The following is a 20,264-nucleotide window of genomic DNA, read 5'->3' on the forward strand; positions in this document are numbered from 1 at the left end:
ATTACATAGACAGGATTTGTATCTTCCTACAAATTGACAAATTCCTGGTGCTTTCTACATTCAAAAACCTAGATTAAACTTCTGAGTGATTTGCAGTCTCATGCAAGTCAAGGAATAATAGTATTGTCCTGCTCATGGCTGAATATTTGATACTGAGAAATATGCTGTTCTTGGGAGTAGAACTATTGCATATTTATCATGATATGTAGATATTGATATTCTTGACTTTGTTTAATCACTTGTTAAAACTTACGCAATCGTTACTAGATATTCAAATGATAAATTCCATACTTCAATTGATAATTTTGTCCATGCTGAATCATTATTTAATTGAATTGTAATTAAACATATTATAAACATCATGATTTCTTATTTATTTAGCCTTTTTAAAAGCTAAACAGCTTGAAGATTATAACTTTCTTGGGGAGAAAGTTTTTTAAGCCTTCCAATAATTTTGATTGTCCTTTCTTTCCTGCACGTGTTCCAGCTGTTCTCTGTTCTTTTTGTGAGGTGGTATTCAGAACTTTATTCTCATCCAGAGGTGTTGCAGAGTTCTATTCCTAGGATTGTTGCTCTGTAGATTTGTACAAAAGTTATACTATTGATTTTGTTTTCAGTACCTTTCCAACATAGACTTTGCATTTTTGCAGCATCTAGATCAGTCATGGCCTGTGGGCTGGGGCTGGCCCATGGGGTGCTTAGATCTAGCCCAAGGGGCCACCCTGGAAAGAGCAAAGGACCTGCCCGTGGTGCTTCTGCCAGTGGAACTCAAGAGCTTCCCAGCTCTGTTTTTGCTGGCAGAGGGTTGCAGGAGGCCATCAGAGCCAGAAATGGACCTTGAGAGCCTGTTTTCACTAGCACTTGGACCACCACAGGGGCCCTGACCCAAGTGATATCGCGTTGGCCACACCAACCCAGCCACACCAACCCTACTTCCCTGAGGTCAAACACAACCCTGGTGCGGCCCTCAATGAAATCGAGTTTGACACCCTTGATCTAGATGTTTTATCAAAGTATGTCCAAACCCCCCAGAACACTAGTCAGAAATGATAGGACCACAGTGAAATTAAAATTATGTGTCCCAAACTGCATTTCTTTCTATTCTAATGTTTTTCAATCTTGACAACTTTGAATTGGGTGGCCTTCAGCTCCCAGAAATTCCCTATAAATATGCTGGTTAAGAAATTCCAGGAGTTGAGGTCCACACAGCTTAAAGTTGTCAAGGTAAAGAAACACTGGTTTATTCCATTAAACAGAATTTTCAGTTTTAGCACTTGTATTTTCCCTGTTTAGATGAGTTCTTCTGACAGTATTAATATTATATAAGTAAGCTGTACTAATGTACTTGGCCATTCTGTTGTCACGTTTTTTCTTCCCAATCAACTATAATTGCTGGCAGGGAGGGAATGATACCTGGGAGATCTTACTCGTTGCACTCTTCAGTTGTAGGAGCAATCTATTTAGTCTTGTTTTCTGTTGTTTTTTAAACAGGTTCTGTATACAGATTTGTACTTGAAGTTGCATTGAAAAAAACAAGACATTGTAATGAGGAAAAATGCTTTGCTCTGCTACCCGATCTGAAGAAAATCTTCTATGTTGACAATTAATATACCTTAGCAAATCTTCATATTTGGCCTCTCCCCTTTTGTTTTAAGGGTTCCTTCATAAATACAGTTTTTGTCCAAGGAAGCTGTTTTATAAAAAACCAGCAGCAATATTTATATAGTTTATCATTGGTTGAGAATAAAGAAACGTACTTTTGTTTATTTATTCAAACAAATGAGAAACATTATGGCAGCAAGAAGTTAAATTAGCCATGAAAAGGTTACTTCTTTGGCTTCATATACATGTCATATATAATAATGAAACATGAAAGGATTTTAATTTATAATAAGGTATTCATGGCTAATTATGGTTTATGACAACACTGTTGTTCTGTCTTACTTCACTGAGAGTTGAAATGGAATATTTTAAACCTGAAGATCAAGATGAGACAATGTAAGGGAAATCAAACCATTTGTTTGAAGGGAAAAGTTAACATTCCCCCGAGAGTCTAACATATTTCCATAAGTATCATTAAAATAACTTGAGTTATTACTGCAATCTTAAATGAGAAATTAGCTTTACTACCACTTTAATACCAAAATAGTTACACGGTGAATGCCACCGAATAGAACTTGCAATATATATGTTAGTTGTTTACAGTTATTTAATTACAATTACCATATTGGCTTAAAAAAAATTTCTGCCTAGACTGGAATTATGTCTTCTCATGGCAGTCACCAAATACTGTGAAGACCATATATTTGTCATGTTATTCTTTCCCCTAACAGTAGCTAATCATAAATATGTGTCCTGTAGCAATATACCAGATATTACACTGCTTTTTCATGGCTAATAATTCCTTATGATATTAAGTAATTAAATGGTTACTACTCAAGTTGTAATTATTTTTTCTGCTTAATAGGATAAACTCTTGTTTGCCTGTCAGAAATCCTGTCTTTCAATTATCTTAGTAGCATCTGTCCCAGAGACAGAATGTAGTAACACTTTTTAGCTTTCCAGTGTCACAACTATTTTCTTCTTCTTTTGGTTATCAAAGTTTATAATTGAAAGGAAGTCATCTATTTCTGACTAGAAACAGCAGGTAATGAAAATAGAGGATTTACAGGAAGTACAGGTGGAGGGGGAAGACTGGAATGAAAGTAAGGAGAGAAGGCTGAACTTAGATTCAAACAGAATATGCAAAGGAAATAAGAGCTGCAAAGCTGTTTCAGGTCGCCATATATAGTTTCCTATATTTTCTTAGTGTTTGTCATTAAAAAAAGGTTCCATAAAGTAAATATTATTCTGATCTTAAGATCATCTGAAATATTTGTAATCTAGGCATAAATAATAAATACATGTTTTTTTTAAATTTCAAATAAACTCTGTTCGGTATAAACTGTACAACAAGCCCCAAACTCCCACAGTTCTGGTTTCTTCTGTCTTAAGGATATAAAAGAGAAGACAATAGACATATTATTTTTAGCTAAAACCTGTTTCACTCTGCCTGTTTACTCAGACGATACACTCAGCTTTGAGAAAGCCAGAAGCCATATACTGTAAATTATGTATGCAGTATAAGCTTGGAACTCTGTAACTATAATAGTTAGATCATTTAAATTAACCCTTGACTTAAATTGGGAGAAACTAGTATCACAATTAAATGCATGCTTATACCTGAATAGAAGAGCTGTAATCCTTACTTTGCTTACAGTCTTAGTAAAAGGCATGTTTTTCAGTATTGTTGTGATGAAATGCATCAGCTAGAATGACCCACTGCTTTAGCTCAGCTAGCAAATGAAGGGGTGGGAAAGAAGAGAAGGCTGTTGCTACAGTGGTGATATCACACACCATTGCTAACATGTGGTTGGCTATTTTATGTTTCAGATCACTGCTTGTAGTGGAACACAAAGAAACCGCAGAGACTTCCGCATCCTTCAGTGAGAAGAAAGAAACCAACAGAGCAAGATTAATACTGGCTTGTTTCTGGTGGCTTGTTTGTTCAAAAGCTGCCGGGGAGGGGTGGGGGGGGTGGGGGTGGAGGACAGAAAAGAAGGAAACATCCCTGATATTTAACGAGCTGTGAAATGAAGCACTGCTGCTTCTCCTGCTAACCTTCAGATTCCAAGGTTCATCTGCTATTCATTGTGCTTAATATACATGTTTCTGCACCGTGCATTTAGAAGATCCCAGAAAGGAATTCAAAACGGCTGCGGGGGAAAAGCCACCAAACATGCCTACAGAAACACTACAGACAGGTAGCATGGTCAAACCTGTCAGTCCTGCCATCACTTTCACTTCAGCTGTTCCTCTCCGCATTTTAAACAAAGGACCTGATTATTTTCGCAGGCAAACGGAGCCTAATCCAAAAAGACTTAGTGCTGTTGAGAGGCTGGAAGCCGACAAGGCAAAATATGTGAAAAGCCAAGAAGTCATCAACGCCAAACAAGAACCCGTGAAGCCAGCAGTGCTTCCAAAGCCGCCAGTGTGCCCTGCAGCTAAGCGAGCCTTGGGCAGCCCTACCTTGAAAGTATTTAGCAACAATGCAAAGACTGAGAGTGGTGTCCAGAGAGAGAACCTGAAGTTGGAAATTTTGAAGAATATTATAAACAGTTCAGAGGGCTCCAGTTCAGGTTCAGGTCACAAACACAGTTCGCGAAATTGGCCTCCCCACAAATCTGATACAGGAGACTTAAATCGTCACTCATTTGCAGAATCCCTAAAGGTTTATTCCACCCACGGTTCTAACAGTCCTCAAGAAAGCAGCTCCAGTGTACATAGAAGGCTACTGGAACAATCAGCAGAATCTTTCTTGCATGTTTCGCATAGTTCCTCAGACATTAGAAAAGTATCCAGTGGTAAACCTTTAAAAGCAATACCCTGCAGTAGTTCAGCTCCACCTCTGCCTCCAAAACCCAAAATTGCAACCATCACTACATTGAAATCACCAGAGATGGACTCAGTGGAATCCACCTGTGGAGTAAGCAGAAGACCTTCCCTTCAACGATCGAAGTCGGACTTAAGTGATAGATACTTTCGAGTTGATGCAGATGTTGAAAGGTTCTTTAACTACTGTGGACTTGATCCTGAAGAGCTTGAAAACCTTGGAATGGAAAATTTTGCAAGGGCTAACTCTGACATTATTTCTCTCAACTTTCGCAGTGCAAGTATGATCAGTTCAGACTGTGAACAGTCTCAGGACAGCAACAGTGACCTTAGAAATGATGACAGTGCCAATGACCGTGTGCCATATGGTATTTCTGCAATAGAAAGAAATGCCAGAATCATCAAGTGGTTATACAGCATCAAACAAGCTAGGGAGTCACAGAAAGTGTCCCATGTGTGAGTGAGTTTGGGGGAGGGGAGGGGGGAGGCAAAGAAAGACTAATTTGTGTATATTCACTTGTGAAGGGTTGTGAAGTCTACTTGAAGTCTTAATACACTTCTCAGATCTCTTTTTATGTTCCTTGTTGTGCAATGTTTTCAAGTTGCATGCCTGTCAACATGTGAACTGACCAGGCTTCTACTTGCATAATAACTAGCTACAGAGCCTGGCTGAGCATACACACATTATCTGCCAAAAGTTTAAGACCAGAATCTAAACAGGGCTTTTGTCTTTAAATAAATTGTTTACATTGAATGGTAAAATGGCTTCTTTATAATAGATTGTAGTCTCTTGAAGTTGTGTGTTTTTTATATATATATTTTTAAGCACAACTTAATTTGCTCAAGAAAGAAAAAGAGGAGACATTGCAAAAATAAGGTTGTCATAACTCTTAGCTAAAACTACATAGTAGTTTGTGGAAAAATGGATCAAATGAAGTTTCTGTTACCTACAATGTATAATGCATCTTGTTTCATTTTTTGTTCTTTTACTTTTCAAGCTATGTTTCAAGGTTCTCTGTTTAATATTCTAACCAGAGACCCCTTCATACATACATTCTTATGGTCTTTTTATAAATACTATAAGTAGTTAGGAAAGTTCAGACTTTTTAAACTACTATTGTGGATTGTGATGTAAAAAAGATCTGTCATATCTTAGTTTCCCTAATAATGGGCATTTTTTTATTTTTTGAAAAGTAAATAAGATAGCGAACAATTAAAATAATGATGCCTTTAAAGGAAGGTTCCTTGTCTTAAACTTTTGACAGGAGTTGTAAAACCCTGTTTGCTGATCTTGAATGCCTTTAAATAGACAAAGCACATCATGATTACAAGCTCCTGCTGCTGACTACATTTTTGTAGACCTGTTTGAGCATTTCATGAATAGAAAATGGAAATACACAGCCATAGCAGTGTAAGAACTTCTTACCCAAAAATTTAACACAAAATATAGCTGAATTATATCTGAGAAAGTGTCATTTTGTTGTCTTAAATATGTTATATTTTAAGGCTGTGGAAGTTTGTTACAGCTCTAGGAACTGTAGAAACATGACAGTATGTAGCTTTATTTTTGGTTGTCCCTTATTCTTGTCCCTCCAGTGTTCAGTGCTGCATGTCAATCTGTTACACTTTTTTTTTTTTTACAAACTTGTGTCTTCCCAATGGTTTAACTGTCACATCAATTTGGCAGTTGTGGTGCATAGCAGAGAAGTTAAAAGTGCAGTGGTCTATTTCATTATTATTATTACTATTCTTATTACTCATGCTTTGAAGTATTTTGCAGCACTATCTTATACTTCGTCAGCTAATAGGAAACTTTTTAATGTGTAAATGCTGTAAGACTTTGTATATATTTCAGTTGTTACGAGATCTTTAAGAAAAGTGTTATGCTAATAAATAGCTATTGTTGCAGCTTCTGCTCATGTGTTTTTCTGTTTCTTTTAATTTGTGATGCTAGGGGCTAAAATAAAATTTCTGATTCAGTGTAGGATGAAATAGGATATTACAATATCCAGTATTAAAGAGAAATGCTGTTGTATATGTAGATAACAAATGGAAAGATTAATTATGGGAAGAAAGCTAACTTTCTCTTTCCATTATCATATAAGGTAGAAAACATGATAAATAATTGATTTAGTCTTCCAAAGCAATTTGTTTTTTAAACTCATATTGAAAGATAATTGATAAATTACCACTTTTAAAGGGGCCCATAGAACTAAGATTATTATTACAGTATCATAATTGTGAGCACAGTTGTGGTTGTATGTTGAGGACTACCAGTATTAAGTACAATCACTGGACCACAGCCCACTACTGGCCTTAAGCTATTCGACACTAGGCTGCGGAAGTGGTAGCTGAGTACACGAACACAGATCCCCACTTGCATTAACAGCCATGTGTGTGCTGCTTGCCTCCCACTCACACAGAACCATCCTCTCTGCCCCCCCCCTCCCCCCCACTAGTCACAAAGCAGGAAAGGTTGGGAACCACCCAAGTTCTTTTACAGATAGCCTTTCACTCATGAAGGTTCATTTAATGACCATTTAAAGTTACAAAACACCTCCTCAAAGCTACTTGCAACTTGTTTTTGGAGTTACAGTGGCTGCACAAAACCATACAACCACAGTCACACTGTGGCATTTTGGGTGCTTTCAATCCTCACCTTTGTGGCTATTTGCAGCATCTTGCAGCCACATGACTTATGATTTAAACCTTTTTTGCTATTTTCCAGCATTTATTTTCATTTCCTGGAAAAAAAAGGATCCATTGGGAGAAATTCACCACGGCACCATCCACTTAATAACCAATGTAAAAAATGGCTATAACTTCAAATCTATTCATGTGGTGCCTCAATTTACAACTACAATAATTTATTATCATAATTCTGGGCTCAATTTTGATTGTTAGTTGAGGGCTAGCTGTATAAGGAATATTGTTGCTTATTAAATTAATTTTGGAGACTTCATCTATTACATTTGTGACATTAGAATTCCTCCTCCCCTTCTTTCCTTCTGGGGATTTGACTGTTGCCCTTAAGCAATAATCGTAACTACCCAATCTTTCAGTCAAAGCACCCAGAAATTCAGAAACATCTAATTCACTCTGAACTTCCTCATAACTGATAATGCTACTTTGGCAAATGATGTAACATGTTGAGCATACACATATGAAAATGTCATGTGAATCCTGTGTAGCAACTAGGTATGACAACACACTTTTATGACCATAATACATGTTCCAAATTGGCAAATAATATGTGAAATTGCAAAGTCTGGCATAGACCTAGTCAATATCAAACAGAATTGTGTTGGCATACATTAAAACAAAGCACACAGTATCAAGGGAAAATTTCGTATTGGTTGGATGAAAAACTATTAAATGCTACTTTAGCATTTATTTTAGGTGATGATTTTTTTATTTTATTAATCACACTAAATTAATTATTGCCTATTTCAACTTGCTCTAATCTGTATTAGCAAGTTACTGACTGACTTCATATTCTTGTAACCCATGCTTTGTTTAGCCGTGGTTGTTGAATAATAGTGGCATATCTTCCAATCTGGTTGTGGCAGGATGTGCTAAACATAAGCAGCTGATATTAGAAAATAAAATTTCTGAATCCTAACAAGGAATATCCTGCTTTTAAAAACACAGGAGACAGAGAAAGTTGGAATCTTAAGACTGATATGGAATCAAGATGTACATACATGCTGGCACAGCAAGATCATTCAAATAAATCATTTATTACCACTCTAATTCTTTCCAGTATATTTTATTCTTACCATTTCTCTAATAGAAAAATGGCTGTAATTCCTCCTTGCAAAGCTCCCAAACCAGCTAGAAGACTGCTGGTTTGAAAACTGGGAGAAGCAGGGTTTTTTATAAAATACTTTTTCTTTATCCAAGCTGTTTCTACCTGTACTTTCTTAAAAAAAAAAAAATCTAAGTAGATCATTTCACCATAGCTATCATCTGCAGGCTTCCTTGAAGAATTCCCTATCACATATCCTTGAGAAAAGAATACATTAGCATTTATATCTCCTTTTTGCTTTGTCATTTATAATACAAAACAATCCAAAAAAAGAATATTTTTTATGCCATAGCCCCAATGTTTACTCCAAAATCTTTGCTATAGAATGTCAAATACTTAAAATTCTCAAATATGTAAAGTTGATACGATCACTTTCATCAATATGCCTGATAACACTATTGATGAAAAGCCTATCATAAAAGTTTGCTAACACCGGATATTTTTCTGAGGATTCCTTGCTGATTCCCTATCAGTATGACTGGGTCCTCTAGTGCAATCAGCTTTGTTGGGAGTTGAAGTCCACAAGTCTTAAAGTTGCCAAGGTTGGAGACCCCTGGACTAGTCTACCTAGTTATTTTTTTGTCACTATTTGTTAACCATTGATACCAATTTGCCTGGAACAACGCTGAACTGCCTGGTCTATAATTGGTCGGTTTTCTTCTTTTTTTAAAAAAAAAATATTATTCTGACATTGACTAACTTCAACCCTCTGCTAGAAAGACTAATATGAGAAATATATTTACTACATTACATAATTATGGTAAACATTTGTGATTTTCCACTGAGTGCAGACCGAGACTAAAACTCAGAACAAAGAGAAGTGTCCATACATTCCTGACCATGGGATCTATTAAGCAGTGGACCATGGGATCTATTAAGCAGTGGACAATCCTGCCTTCTGGTGTGGATGCTCCATCACAGGAGATTTTCATACAATGGTAGGACAACTATTATCTGTGATAGTTTGAGGAAATCTTGTTGTGGGCAGGAAAGTTGGACTAGAAAATGTCAAGGATTACTTCCAACTTTATGATTCTATCAGTTATATAATACCCATTGTTTTCTTAAATTGAAGACGTTAACTATTACCTTACTTTTAGGCTTTTCAAACTGAGTTGGGGGCACTCCAAAAGTTACTAAGAAATTTAGAAGGGAAGAATCATTTTTTTAAAAAAGGATTGATCAGCAATACAAGATTAGTGGAATTACTGCCAAAATTTGTGTAAATCCAATAAGCAGTTGTACTGCACAGTTAAAATTTCCCTTTGCACTGGGAAATGAATATTTCAGAGAGACATTCTGAAATTAATATCTGTTCATTTCTTGCCTATATTTATTGCAGATGGATAATATATTGGTTAATTTATTTATTCATTACAGGTAGTCATCAACTTAGGACCACAATTGAGCCCAAAATTTCCATTGCTAAGGAAAACAATTGCTAAGTGAGTTGCATCCCGTTTTATGACCTTTTTTGCCACCGTTGTTAAATGAATCACTATAGTTGTTACAGGAATCATTATTAAGCAAATATGGCTTCTCCATTGACTCTCCTTGTCAGAAACCAGCTGGAAAGATTACAAATGGTGATTACATTACTCCAGGACAGTGAAAGAGCCAGTTGCAAAGCTGCAAGATACTGCAATGGTCATAAGTGTGAAAACTTGTCATAAGTCACTTTTTTCAGTACCATTGTAACTTTGAGCAGTCACTAAATGAATAGTTGTAAGTTGCAGACTTTCTGTAATTGAATCATTGGAATGTATTCTAACTGCATACTATCATAAGTTCTTAGGAAATACAGTGGTCTATTTACAGTGCATTGCAAATGCATGCATACATACATACATACATACATACATACATACATACATACAATATTATTATTAAAAATAAGTAATACCACCAAGCTGGAGAATCCATACATTATTTATAAGTTATTACATGCCTAAACAAAAAAAAATCACATTAAATGTATAAATGTATAATACAGAAATAAAATAATGCAAAGGAAACACTTTTCACTACAGTTTACTTTGACTATTAATGCATTAATATTAAACATTTTTTAAAAAATTATTTTCTTATTTAAAATATTTTATATTTCTACAAATATACATAGCAAACAGATGTGTTTTCCATTTTCTCTGTAAAAACTTTTTTAGATAGTTCAACATTTCCAAAGGGAGGACACAGCTGGAATAATTACCATCTGTGTCCTGACTTGAAAATAAAATAAAACTCAGACAAAACTCCACTTTAAAGCAGGAAATTTTAATCAAAATTCAAAGTGGAGTTTTTGACAAAGTTGAGTTTTCTTGGCTCCAGCTTGGCATTAAGTATAAAGCATGTAATGTACAATCATAAAGATGGAAAATTTTAGGAAGCAGATTAGTTTCTCCATGCCAAGTTTAAAAATGTAAAAGATAAGTGAGTTTCTTTTCCTCTACTCCCTTCCTCTTTTGTATCTATTTAACTTCCCTCATTTCAAAAAGAATGAAAGCAGTTAAATTCTGGCTCCTTGTATTCAAATAGCCACCTGTTTTTATCTCTTGTGTAGTCTAAAGCTTAAAATGTTGTCATTTCCACACTTAAATTCAATTCCCAGGCTTTAATTGAAACCATGTTGCTCTGTTTCCATAGAGTAGAACAGAACAAAACAAAAATAGGAATAGGAATAAGCATAGAAATAGAAATAGCCATTTGAATAGAGCATAATGTTATATATTTACCTTGTTTTCTGTTATGCCAAAACAAGGAAACATTTGGAATTGTGAGACTATGTTGATGAACACTCATAAAATGGTGGACAAGGCAAATTTATCTAGTCCCTAAATGCTGCTCATACAGCCAAATTGCTAAACTCAAGCATTAAAATTTACCAGAAGGCAAATTAATTCTTTCCAAGATGCCATCTATCATCCCTGTTAGGTTTTTACCTAAGCATTCTTGCATCTATATATAATATTATAGGCTGGTGAGCTGGTTTGCAGAATGTCAGTTTTTTATGTCTGTTTTATAAATTAAAAGAATAAAATGTCAGGAGATGCAAGAAACCTGCTGGATCTATAAAGGAGAAAAACTGTGGTTTAACACTTTCTTTTCCTATCTTACAAGTCCTCTATAGTGCCATGAGAATTGCATCAGTTGCAGAATCAGACATCAAATCCTCTACTTCCTTTAATAAATAATCATTACTTTCAGATATCCATATAGATTCAGGCATACTTTTAGTCTTAAGAAAATTCACGTTCAGTAAAAGCCAAAGATAGATAATTGGAAAAATATTAAATAACTTACTTGCTACCAAAACATTATACATAGTTAAAACAACAGATTTTTAACATTGAAAAATTTATAAATTCCATCCTATTGTGCTGAATTTAAATTACTGCATTATTGTATTATCAGGAAGCTTTGAACTTTCAGGAAATTAAATAGATAAAAGAACAACTAATTTATTCTGAATTTTTCTTCCCTTTAGGGGACTAAGAGGAAATAGCCAACTTAACAAAACTTGCAACATATAAAGGCAGAATAAAATATTGGGAAGTGGCAATGTTTATACTTAGATCCATCTACTTCCATGGGAACTGTATTCAGAAAAGCCACAGTAGTAGCCACAGTAAATTTGCAAAGGTTAGAAAACACTACTGGTACACATTGCAGAAAGTTTTCAGAGCAAATATTGGACCTGGATTTCAGTCTATTTGTGATGGTTCTTAAGAAAAGTGGGTTATTATCCTGTTAGAGTGTGGACAGTTTGGAAAATACAAGTGGGTGTGTTAATGCAGAATAAGCGCCCCCATTACTCACCAGGAAACTCTTAGAGCTAATAGGATGTGGTTTATTCTTCACTGTTCAACTATGACAGATTGGTCCTGGTGTAAAATCTAAGTGCCAGATGAGTCATGATGTTTGTCATTTAGTTCACTGAATCTTGGAAGCATAAAAGAATTAAGCAACAAATACTGGGAGCTCATTTACTGTAGATCAGCGGTCACCAACTGGTGGGCCGCGGCAACATTTTGGTGGGCCGCAGAGAAATCTCACCCCCAGAGCACCCCCCCCCAAGCAATTAATCCAGGCTGCACAGAAACACAAGGCTGCTCAGCCCACGTGGCCCGTGGGAACCCTCCCCGCCCACTCACTCCTTACCCGGCAAACTTGTCTGCTAAGTTGCTATTTTTCCTTTTTCCAACCATCATCAGTTTTGCTGTGCTGAGAGATTTAGATTAGCCAGGAAGCAGGAAATGGTTGGATTTCTTGCTTTCTAGCTAAGCACAGCCGAACCTCCCTTAGGACTGAAGGTTTGCAAATTCAGTGCAGACTCATGGCAAGCAAATTTGAGAGACTGAGCTAGCTGATGGCAGCTAGATAGATCACTGAATGATTCTGTGAGCAACTCAATCTGCCTGCTTTGCCTAATTTTGGATAAAAGTTGCTTTTTTAATAAAACAATTCAATATTTACATGCATTGCGTGTTGTGAGTTAATTTTGTGAGTTTGCTTGCAAGCAAATTTTATGTGACAGACTGAGCTAGCCAGTGGCAGATAGATAGATTTCTGAATGAATCTGTGATTCTGTGAGCAACTCAATCTGCCTGCCTGCTTTGCCTGATTTGGGGTAAAAGTTGTTCTTTTTAAAAAAAAAAAAAATCAATATTTACAGGCATGTTGTGTTGTGAGTTAATTTTGTGAGTTTGCTTGCAAGCAAAATTTTTATGTGACAGACTGAGCTAGCCAATGGCAGATAGATAGATTTCTGAATGAATCTGTGATTCTGTGAGCAACTCAATCTACCTACCTGCTTTGCCTGACTTTGGGTAAAAGTTGCTCTTTTTTATAAAAAAATTCAATATTTATATAAATATTTATAATATTTACATACAAGCTATGCCCAGCCAGTCACATGACCACCAAGCCACACCCACAAATTAGGCCATGCCCACAGAACCAGTTAGTGGTCCCTGTGATCTAAAATTATGAGTTTGTTGGTCCCTGAGGTCCAAAAGGTTGGCGACCCCTGCTGTAGATCATATCAGGTCATAATATGGACAATAAGTGGTATGAGAAACACCTTGGTTCAGCACAACATTATCATAAATGTTAATTTATTCAGTCCCATTGTGATTATGGGAGCCCTGAAAACTGTTTTTATCCTAATTCTTTGCTAAAACACCTCTAAAATATTCTGCATATGCTCCATGACTGCAAATCAACTTTCCTACAGTTAAACTAAACCCAGATTTCTACTTAATTGTCTGCTAACATTTTCCCCAAACCTATTAATTAAGTAGGTTATCAGATCTAATATATGGTATATAGATATTAGGTATTTGTTTGCTTACAGTTCCTTAACCTGTCACCTTCCCAATATTGGCTGGGAATTACAGACCCAACATATCTAGACAATTTGAGAAGTACTATGAAAAAAAACAAATGGGCCAACTTTGTGAGAAAAATCCTTAGCATCTAACCAATAAGGAATCTCAGGTAAACTGTTAGCTATTTTTTGATTTGGTAAATTAGTAACATATGACAAAATGTATAATAGCTTCTACTATATAGAGCCATTGTGACACAGTGGTTAGACACAGTACTGCAGGCTACTTCTGCTGACTACCGGCTGCCTGCAATTTGGCAGTTTGAATCCCACCAGGCTCAAAGTTGATTCAGCCTTCCATCCTTCCAAGGTTGGTGAAATGAGGACTCAGATTGTTCAGGGAAATATGTTGACTCTATAAACTGCTTAGACAGGGCTGTAAAGCACTGTGAAGTGGTATATAAGTCTAAATGCTATTGTTATTTCTGTATGGAATATAAATGCATGTAGTTTTGCTCTAAACGTTATTGGATAGAAGATTCAGTGCATACCAAATATACAGTTTGTCTAACTGATCAAGTCAGAATTTAGCAAGGTTTAGTAATGATGTAATATTTGTGGGGGATAGTAAATGCCTCTGGAAAAATTCAGAAAAATGTCTTCTTTTTTAAAGTGCCTTTTGTGTAGTTCCACCTAAGATCTAAAACTTGATATTTGTGTACAAAGCTGAAATGCTAATCTTGTCTCTATAGGAATTGCACAAACCAGAGTACTTGGAAACAACTAAACCCAGTCTGCTAGAATATGAGGCACCTCAGATTACCTGGTATGTATTATGATTTATGACTTAAAATCAGGGCAGACAGGCATGTGTGTGTGCATGGGTGCGTGAGCATACAATACAACATATATTAGAAAAATTGCCTAGGAAAAGGGACATAAGAAGTGGATAAATAGCATAGAAGTATATACAGTACTTATTCGCTTCTCTATTGGGGGTATCTCAATTTCAAATTTAATCAAGCTGTTGTCTTTCCTCATCAGGTTTAAAGAAACTTACTGGAAGTACAACTGAAAAATCACTGTTGAGTGGAAAAGCTTCCAAAAGGCAAAAGATTAAGTTACTCTCTTTGTAATCTACCCATTCAACATTGCTTGCCTGAAAGAAAATTATAAGGAAGCTGTGATATGTACATTAACATGGTATGAGTTGGCTCCTAAAACTACTTTGGAACAGTGGTAGCTGCAGTAAAAAAGCCCTCCTTGTCAGCACTGCTAAGTCTAACAGTGTATTCAGCCTTTATGTGCTATAAAAGGTTCATTGCATAAGAAGCAAGATATTATGGATTAAATAATTGTATATAGCCTATAATTTATAAGTCTAGATCTCACATACCATCCTTCCCAATCTGCACATGGCCTAAGTATTAAATATTCTATTTCCAGAATAATCAAGGCAACAATTTCTGAGAATTGTAGAATTTGATGTTTGTTTATTTTTAAATATTTATATGAGCATCCACCTAAAACAATTTTGGGTGGCTCACAACAGTAAATCTAATAACTATAAAATAACAATAAAACAGTAAAATAATCAAAAATAAACACTTTTGCCATGACTTATATGAATTAAGCCTATTTTGTTCCAATTAATAAACCATGATTAAGTAAATGGTAGATTGACATGATATACAGTTTCAGTGACTCAGACTCTTTGATCTGAACCATCCAGTGTATTTGGTTAATTCAATACAGAACATCTAGTCTAAAACCTAAAGATAAAAGAAGAAAGTAGCAAATAGTATAAATTACTGATTTACAAGCAGAAAAAAAGCTCTCAGTTTGCAACAGGTAGATTTATTCTTATTGACCTTGTATCTTTTTCTACACTTTTAAGATTGTCTGGCAAGACTAGACCAGTGGATAATTAGTGAATTCCTACTGGATGCTCACCTTAGATTGAGAACTGCCTTCCCAATGCTGTTCTTTGGATGTTTCTGAATTGTACCTGTAACTTTCTCAATGGCTTTGTCTCCCTTCATTTATACTATTACTTGTCATACTGAGTACTCTATTGTGCTACAGCACAAGGTTGGGAAATGTTGATAGTTCAAGTCCACATATATTAAAATTTCCAAAAACATTGCTTTATAGGATAGCTAGTTAAGTTTTCTAATAAACTACTAGCGAATACTAAAAAGAATTTCATTAAATCTTTTTTAATCTTCATAGGATAAGGACTAAGCTTTTTGTCCCATACATACTACATACTTAATCAAACATATTTAAACAATTCAGTTTTTATGGTCTTTCTACAAAAAGCATTCTCTTAGGGTTGCAAACTGGCATTAGGTGAATTTTAAAAGGTAATGACATTTGATGAAAACTATCATAGGTTAATCCTTCAACCTTGACCAAGTAAATACTCTGCTTAATTAAAGGATAGATATAGGTAGAAATTATAGGATCCTCTTTGCAATTAGGATTTGACAATTCATGAAAAATCATTATATAGTTTAACAGATTTCACCAATGGCAATAATCCACATAGACTAATTTTTATGAAATTAAATAATTAAAACCAATGTATTTAAGTTGAGGTGATTCATTTGTAAGAATACCCATTCCATTCTCTTAAAGTAAACATAAGAACCTAGAAGATTAGCTGTGTAGAAAGATATAAATTTGAAACAAATAATGTAAACATATTTACATCATAGTTATGTCAAAAGACTATCCCAACTGATAATAGACATTCTAGTTTCATTTTATGTATTGTTCTAGAAAAAAAACATGTATTGAAGAAAGAAAACAGGCTAGACATTCTGTCATATAAAAAATATTAAATTGGGATTTGGAGACTCCTTTTCCCTTCCTAGAATGAAGAACTTTTAAGATTTACCTTTAAGTTTCTATTTTCTCAATTTTTTACTTTTAAGAGTTCCTGTTATCTAAAGGTTTCTCTTGGCAATCTTTTGGATAAATTTTCCTTAACAGTATGAGAGACAATAGCAAATAATTATTGAGTTAGCAGTAGTTAGAGTGGGAAAGGAAGAGAAAGGGAGGAGAGAGATAAAATAAGAAAAGAAACTTTAATTGGTTAAAAGCCAATTTACCTAAAGCTCAACATTCTTTTCTTCCAAAAATATGAATTATCTTTCTTGTCTATATAATGTAATGTATTCTTTTGGATCTGATTAAGCAAGTAGTAGGTGAATGTTTCCAGATTCCATTTAGGATCATCTCAACAAAGTTTGAATTTGATAGACTTATCAGCTTTGCTTGGCTTCTCTGTCACTTCTATAGATAGACCTTACCATTGAACATCAAGGTGATGTTCATAGCCACAAGTGCCTTTTTAAATCTTTAATCTAATCAGCTTGTCTATTATTAAATTCTTAAATTGAACTTCAACAACATAATGGTTAAATGAGCCCTTTCCAATCTGGTGACTTATCACTATATTAAAATTACAACTGCCAGAATTCTCAGACTGTCAGACAAGACTTAACAAAGCTAAAAGACACAAGGTTGGGCAAACTGTATTTGAATATTTTTATTAGGGCTGGCTTCCAGAAGCTGTCATTTGAATAGTATTAGAAATTTAAAAAATGCCACTATTTGTAATTCAAAATAGGAGTACTTGGACTTCTGTGATTTAATAAATTTCCAGTCTGTAACTTTTATAATAAATCACATCACATCGATAAGCCACCTGCATTCTTACAGTATTGTAATTGTATTACCTCCTATGTTGATATTTTTAATAAAGAGTTTCCTATGACTGTTTGCATGTTATATGTGGTCATATGCATATTAATACCCAAATAACTTGCTTTAACAAATATTTCATTACTTAGTAACAATGACAACCATGAAGTATAATCATACAAAAAGTACAAGGAAATTAAGATCAAATAGTTGAAATCCACACAAGCTGAAGGTCATGCTGCTGATACAAACTGTCTTGGATAGAAAATTATTGTTCTTAACAAAGCTTAGGAGTACCATTCTGGACTAGAAAGGATTTAAAGAGGAGTTTATCAGCCAAAGGAGATCTAATACTAGCAATATTATTACATGGACTCAATTTTTTTTCAATAAAAGTAATAACATCTCACAAAATAGCTGAATGTTGCAAAATACCTGTATCTTCACACCAGTTCCTATGAAGTTTTATATTCATTTTTTTTCCTTGGTGATTGTTCATTTATTTTGAAATTTGGTGCCTGCAATTTCACACAAGATGTGATGACCATCAAAAAATTGCTGATATCATTTGTGATGAAGAATTGTTTTCACAATAATAACACATTAGTAGATTTTATCATTTCTGGATTTCTTCCACCCTTTATGCTTTATCTAAACTGAGATGCAATATTCTAATGAGTATTTTAATGTTATATAAAACACAGCATTTCAAGTATAAACCTTCTAATGGCTGATTTTTCCAGTCGTTATATTTTAGCACATTCTTCAGTAAAGAAAAACATGTCTTATCTTTATGTGCCAATATGAGATCTATCTGTTTCACTGCCCAAAAAAAATAGAAGAACTCTCAGCACAGAAGGAACTTTCTCATGCCGATCCTGGAATTTTAGCACAGGAGAAGGTTTTTCTTAAAGGATATAAACAACTTCCTTGAGCTTTCTGTCTTGAGTTCCTGAGGAGGGTTGACACAGAAATCAAACAACTGCTTCCCAACTAGCTGTGCCCAACAACAATTTATTAAGTGGGAAAGGAGTGCAGAAGCAAAAAACTGTATATTTAATAATAAAGTCTAACCCTTTAAATAAATTGCATAAACTTTGTCCTTCTCCCTTCTCGCCAAAAGGTTTTCATCTTGAAATGCTGCCAAGGTGTCTAAGTACCTAAATTTGATGAGAAAACAGTCCTTGAAAGGATGTGCTGAATATTCTGAGCACCTCAACGTTCATATTTGCATATTTTATTTTTCTGCATCAAAAATGGCATTTTTCATGGTCATCTTGAGGCATCCTAGCATTTCATTTGAAGAAGAATTCTTTGTTCCTCCAGCAATATTGTCTTTTTATTTTATCTTATTGCTTTCTTATTTTTATGGCCTAAGATAGGATTTGCAAGATTGTTGCTGAAAACCTTGAACAAGAATATAAATCTTGATTCTCAATTTGGTCTCTGGCTGTTGCTACTGAATGCCAAGTTGGTCTGCAAAAAAGTCTCCCTTATACTCAGAGAAAAAAATAAAGTGTCCCTCATCAGTGATTTAATTGTTGATGAAAAGATCGACTTGGCATGTATTAGTGCAATCTGGGCTGTGTCTGGAGTGGGAGTATCCATCAGGTAACCTCAGTCAAGACTCTGCAGCAATGGTCGAGGTGTAATAATTGTTATCCAGGCATGCCTTACAGCTTTATGGAGCTCCTATACCACAGGTCACCAGATGTGAGACCCTGTTGTTCATTAAGTTAGACTTTAGGGTTCAGATAAGATGGGTTGTTGCTGAGCCACTTTCCCTGCTGTATAGCAACATCCCTGCCTGAGCTATTTGACCCCATTTGAGTGTTAGCAATGAAATTTCCCAGATGTATGGTTCTTAAAGACTTCAATCTGCTTTCTCTTAGGAATGGAGTTTGAGGTAGCTCAGAAGTTCGTAGCCACCATGATTATCCGGAGCCCAACGGGACAATGTTCACACTATTAATGTTGGTGTTCCTGATGCAGCAGCTGTGATCTGAAATTGGGGCACTTTTGGTGCTTGATCTCCATGGTGCCACAGCCACTATCTGATGCCATAGCAACTATCTAGAGAAGCTGGGCGTATTAGATCTGTTCACTTCCTGTAAGTGATGGAACCTAAATGGTTTCAGAGGGACCTGGAAGTTGTTCCTGTTGATCCACTACATGGTCCATCCAAAGGTTGGTTGCTTCCTGCAGTCAGGGGTAAGCTAAGGCATTGGATCAAATTGCACCCTGAAACCTCTTTCTTCTCAGGAACTCCACCACTCTCCATGGTTTAGAGAAGAGTTGAGGGACATGAAATGAGAGCAAGAGATGTCTAGAGCATCGCTGATGCCCAGCTAAAGGTGAACTTGACTGAATATGGTTAAGCCATTATTATTTATTTTGTGGCAGTAAGGATGACAAAGTATATAAATAATAAAATGCTCTCTTCAAATGTGTTTTTAAATATTTATTAACCACAATATCTATGTTCTTTTCCTTTATGTTACATCTAATTTAAAAAGCACATCTTTTATTTTAGTTTTTGTTTTTCAGTATTTACCTAATATATGTCTGGTACCTCCTATTAGATTTGTTGCAAAATGTCTTTTTGTCTTTATAACCAAGAGCTTTAATTTACCAGTAAAAGAATATATAAGGATACTGTAATCATATATTTTAATTGCCTTATTCTTTTTGTAAAACAAGTCTACAATTATGATTAAATACATTATTTGTAATAAATCATTCAATATCTTATTAAACTATTTATAAAATAAATGTAAACCATAAAGTGTTTTAAATCACATGAAAAAGTTTTCATATTTATCAAATATCAGCTTTATAGCCACAAATATTTTAATCTCATTTGGATAATGAACCAACAAAGCATGATGGAAAATAACTCTTAACTATATTAAGCATGATAATATTTCAATGACACTATTGTCATATGTTGTTGTTTCTTTCCCTTAAATCATGATTCTATTACTAATA

General features: G+C 35.0%; 1 protein-coding gene and 3 long non-coding RNA genes across 4 annotated transcripts in view; 2 read left to right on the top strand and 2 right to left on the bottom strand.

Moving 5' to 3' along the window:
* The window catches only part of FAM110B (family with sequence similarity 110 member B), an 85,910-nt gene extending 79,572 nt beyond the window's left edge, over positions 1 to 6,338 (top strand). Inside the window, exon 2 of the mRNA XM_026705905.2 lies at positions 3,433 to 6,338. Within this exon, the coding sequence (XP_026561690.1) occupies positions 3,779 to 4,891 (1,113 nt within the window). The 5' untranslated portion in view covers positions 3,433 to 3,778 and the 3' untranslated portion in view covers positions 4,892 to 6,338. The remainder of the gene's footprint in view (positions 1 to 3,432) is intronic.
* LOC148126386 (uncharacterized) lies at positions 271 to 3,567 on the bottom strand. Its single transcript, XR_015743206.1, has 2 exons — positions 3,223 to 3,567; positions 271 to 574 (listed from the first exon to the last, which is right to left on the bottom strand). It is a non-coding gene; the product is annotated as an uncharacterized LOC148126386 (long non-coding RNA).
* On the bottom strand, positions 4,216 to 12,632 carry LOC148126387 (uncharacterized). The gene is made up of 2 exons (XR_015743209.1): positions 12,398 to 12,632; positions 4,216 to 4,805 (listed from the first exon to the last, which is right to left on the bottom strand). It is a non-coding gene; the product is annotated as an uncharacterized LOC148126387 (long non-coding RNA).
* On the top strand, positions 9,468 to 19,938 carry LOC148126388 (uncharacterized). The gene is made up of 3 exons (XR_015743207.1): positions 9,468 to 9,684; positions 14,318 to 14,391; positions 19,169 to 19,938. It is a non-coding gene; the product is annotated as an uncharacterized LOC148126388 (long non-coding RNA).
* The last annotated feature ends 326 nt before the right edge of the window (positions 19,939 to 20,264 follow it).

This window comes from Pseudonaja textilis, chromosome 3, assembly GCF_049901715.1.
Source record: "Pseudonaja textilis isolate UNSWEBS1 chromosome 3, rPseTex1.2, whole genome shotgun sequence".
In the NCBI taxonomy this organism is placed as follows: Eukaryota; Metazoa; Chordata; class Lepidosauria; order Squamata; family Elapidae; genus Pseudonaja; species Pseudonaja textilis.